Raw genomic sequence first — 3,546 nt, 5'->3', positions numbered from 1 at the left:
TTTTCTTTCCGTTATTTATTTTTTTTCTCTGCCCCTCTTTTTCCCCTTCAATTTCAGGCTGGAAATGCCCTGCTGACAGCGGGAGGGTCCCGGGGTCCCGGTGGTCCCGCTCGCCCCTCCGCGTTCCCGCCGCCGCCGCGCATCCCCCGCGCCCGCGAAGCGCTGCCCGCACCTCCGGCCCTAGCGATGCTCCGCGTTCTTCATTTCCTAAACTCTGCCTGGCATTAGACTTAGAAAAAAAAAATTAAATAATAATATTGGTTTCACTCCTCTGCTCCTTCCTCGTCATTTTTCTAGCAGGTACTGCCCTCAGAGTAACTTTAAACACAAACAGGATGGGAGATTCCTGTGGGGGAAATGTCTGGTGTAGCCTCGGACCGGCGGGGTGTTTTTTCCGTCACAAATGAAGGACTTTAAATAGTATATTAAAATGGTAAAGATTTTATTGTATCGGAAAAAAAGAGCTATCTGTACAATTCTAAGAGACAGTAAAGAAAGCGACATTGTCCCTATCGGAACTTAAATAGCAGGCCTTTTAAAATTTGTACAATTCAAACAAAACCAGGTCTTAAATCTGTACATTTTTTTAAATTTATAGTGTAATATTTAAATGTATTGATTTTGGGATTTGTCCTCTTTTATTTCCATAGCATGCAAAAAATTCTAAAAAGAGTAAAAAATAATTCTAGGATTTTTTTTATTATTTTTCTTATTTTTTTTTTTGTTACCACCTTCATATCAAAAATACGAAAGGCAGCTTTTTAATAAAAGCACAACAATAGCAGAAAATGGTAAAAATAGCTTTTAATTGGTAAAATGAGGCAGAAATTGCATTGGAGACAAATCTCTATGCTCTAGGAAAAAAAGAAAGTATATATTTTTCAACTTGCATTATAACCCAGCCCCAAGTTCCCAAGATTGCGAAAGAAAAAAATATTTTTAAAAGGAAAAAAATTCTTTTCGTGCACATTTGAAACATGCAAGGAAAGGAAAGCGGCTAATTTTTTGCTGTTGCCGTTTTAAGCCTAACTTAAATCTTCTCTAAAGTAGTTTCTTTCGGAAGTCTTTGAAAACAACTGCTTTCCCAAACATCTTTTGGAAGCCAGGTTTATTCCAAGGTTACGCATCTCCCTTATAGATAAAATAATAATCACTGATAGCTATTAAAAAAATTAATAATCAAAACCTCAAAAAGAACGGGGAAGGAAAAAAATTCCAATATATACGTTTAAATATTTATACAGAAGCCGTCCGTAATTGCACCGTTCCGAAGATGTGGCAGGCGGAGGGATATCGACTCTACCGTAAATTAATCGGGGGTGTGTGTCTGTGCTGGGGTTCTATTGCTTATTGCTCCGGCCGAGGGGAGCAGCCGCCCCGCCGCGCTGCCGGGGCCGGGACGGGGGCCGAGGGTGCCGGTTTGGAGCTGTCGGGATGGGGGGGGAGGGACATGGGGGGGCCGCCAGCCGCCCCTCAGTCATCCACGTCGATCTCCACGTCCTCCTCCTCCTCCTCCTCCTCCTCCTCGCTGTCCCGGCGGCTGCGGGGCCGCTCCGTGGGGGGGCGAGGCGGGGCGGGGCGGCGGCGGAGCGCCGGGCTCCCGGGCGGCGGCGGGGGGCGGCGGCGGCGACCCGGGCCGGGCCTTGCCCCTGCCCTCGGCGCTGGGCTCCAGCTCGGCCAAGGCCACGATGTCCACGGCGGGGTTGGGGCCCAGCTTTTTGGCCGATTCCACGTCGGCCTTCATCTCCTCCAGGTCTCTCTTGAGCTTGGCGCGGCGGTTCTGGAACCAGGTGATGACCTGGGCGTTGGTGAGCCCCAGCTGCTGGGCGATCTGGTCCCGGTCCGCCGGCGACAGGTATTTTTGGTAGAGGAACCGCTTCTCCAGCTCGTAGATCTGGTGGTTGGTGAAGGCCGTCCGCGACTTCCGACGCTTCTTCGGCGTTTGCCGCTGCCCGAAGATGGTCATCCCGTCCCGGCCTGCCGACGAGCCGCCAGATTGTCCCCGCTTTCCCGTGTCCGCCCCGACCCGAACCCCCGGACCCCACACCCCTGCCCCGTCCGTATCTGGAGGGAGCGGGGCACAGCCCCATCTCCCGCACCCCGAGGGCCGCGGGAGGAGGATGCTGCCGAGTCCCGGCCGCCCAGGGACCCCCATCCCACCCCATGCGACACCCCCGGAGATGGCGGGGGAAGAGGAGAGAAGGAAAACCAGGCCGTGGGGAGGAGCGGGGCACCCACCCGTTGGAGGACCCCCCTGCCCTGAGATGCGCTTACCTTCGGCCGCCTGCAGCACGCTGACTTCCAGCCCCTTGAAGGTCTTGCTGGCCAGCTCTTCCAGGGCGCAGAGGGGCGAGGTCTGGGAGAGCAGCGCCCGGCCGGAGAGGGGCAGCCCGGCCGGAGGGTGCTTCTCGGCGGAGGAGAGGAGGTGGGCCGTTCCGCAGAGGGTGTAACTCCTCCGCACCGAGGGCTTGTTGAGGATGTCCTCGATGCTGAAGGGGGTGAGGGGTTTGTTGGAGTTGGCCGGCGGTGGGAGGTGATCCAGAGGGCTCCGCCGCCGTTCTTCCCCCGAGGAGGGCTTGGGTTCTTCTTTGGAAGTCATGGTGGGGCCGGGCTGCGCGGGGCTGCCTTCCCCACCCGCGACGGGGATGCGCTGCCGCGGGGAGAAGCCCCCGGCGGGACCGCGGGGTGACGGCGGCGAAGACAGCGAGTAAAAGTTGAAGCCCACCTCCAACTCCGGCGGAGGAGCCCCGAGTCCTCCCGGGGAGAGCCACGTCGGGCGGCGGGCCGGGCGGGCAGGGCGGCGGGCGGGCGCGGAGCGGAGCTGCCGTCGGTCCCTCGCCGAGAGGTGGTCCTGCCGTACCTCTTGTCCCAGGGTTTTGGGTCGGAGGTTTCCCCCCCTCCTCTCTGTCTCCTCTCTCTCTCTCCCTCTCTCTCTCTCTCTCTCTCCCTGTCTCTTCTCTTTCTTTCTCTTGCTAGCTGCTATTTTAAGAAACACCCCAAATCACAGCACTTTCCCTGCCCCCCCCCACCCCAAGCGAATACCCACCCCAAAATTATTTTTAAAAATAATTTAAAAAAAAAAAAAAAGAAGAAAAAAAATGAAAAAGCAGACTTCGTCGAGGGGAAGAGCAGCCCTCGCACCGAGACCTCGGACCAGGGGGAAAGAAGCGAGAAGAGATGGGGTAATTGACTATTGCTAACAAGTTATTGTTGATTGGGAGGTAATCAATTATCTTCAATGACACTTTTCGCCCTCTCTCTCTCTTTCTCTCTCTCTCTCTGTCCAATGCAGGCTTTTGCAAGTTCGGAGACCCATTAATTAGGAGGCGGTATGGAGGTGGAGCCCAGTTGAATTATAATGCTGAATGCACTTGTCATATTCTGGCCCTGCTATTTGTTTGGACATATATATTTTTAAATTACATTACAAACCAGCCTTTATTGCATCAGGATAATGCAGTATAGTAAAAAATAATAATAAGCGAAAACAAAACAAACCGAAAAATATTCGGCTGTATCCTTTTTTTTTTTCCCTCCGAGATTTTT

At 53.3% G+C, this 3,546-nt stretch overlaps 1 protein-coding gene across 1 annotated transcript; it reads right to left on the bottom strand.

The window, feature by feature from the left end:
* Positions 1-437: 437 nt before the first annotated feature.
* LBX1 (ladybird homeobox 1) lies at positions 438-3,027 on the bottom strand. Its single transcript, XM_079312410.1, has 2 exons — positions 2,275-3,027; positions 438-1,977 (listed from the first exon to the last, which is right to left on the bottom strand). The coding sequence occupies exons 1-2, from the start codon at positions 2,597-2,599 to the stop codon at positions 1,478-1,480; spliced, it is 825 nt and encodes a 274-aa protein (XP_079168536.1). The 5' UTR covers positions 2,600-3,027; the 3' UTR covers positions 438-1,477.
* Positions 3,028-3,546: the final 519 nt, after the last annotated feature.

The sequence above is a fragment of the Erithacus rubecula genome (genome assembly GCF_903797595.1).
Source record: "Erithacus rubecula genome assembly, chromosome: 9".
NCBI classification, from domain to species: Eukaryota; Metazoa; Chordata; class Aves; order Passeriformes; family Muscicapidae; genus Erithacus; species Erithacus rubecula.
This window is presented reverse-complemented; position numbering and strand designations above follow the sequence as displayed.

Excerpts from the sequence above, each read along its gene's own strand:
- LBX1 (XM_079312410.1), bottom strand. The coding sequence starts at position 2,599 with ATGACTTCCAAAGAAGAACCCAAGCCCTCCTCGGGGGAAGAACGGCGG. Across the intron at positions 1,978-2,274 it reads CGTGCTGCAGGCGGCCGAAG|GCCGGGACGGGATGACCATC; the intron begins GTAAGCGCATCT and ends GCTCGTCGGCAG.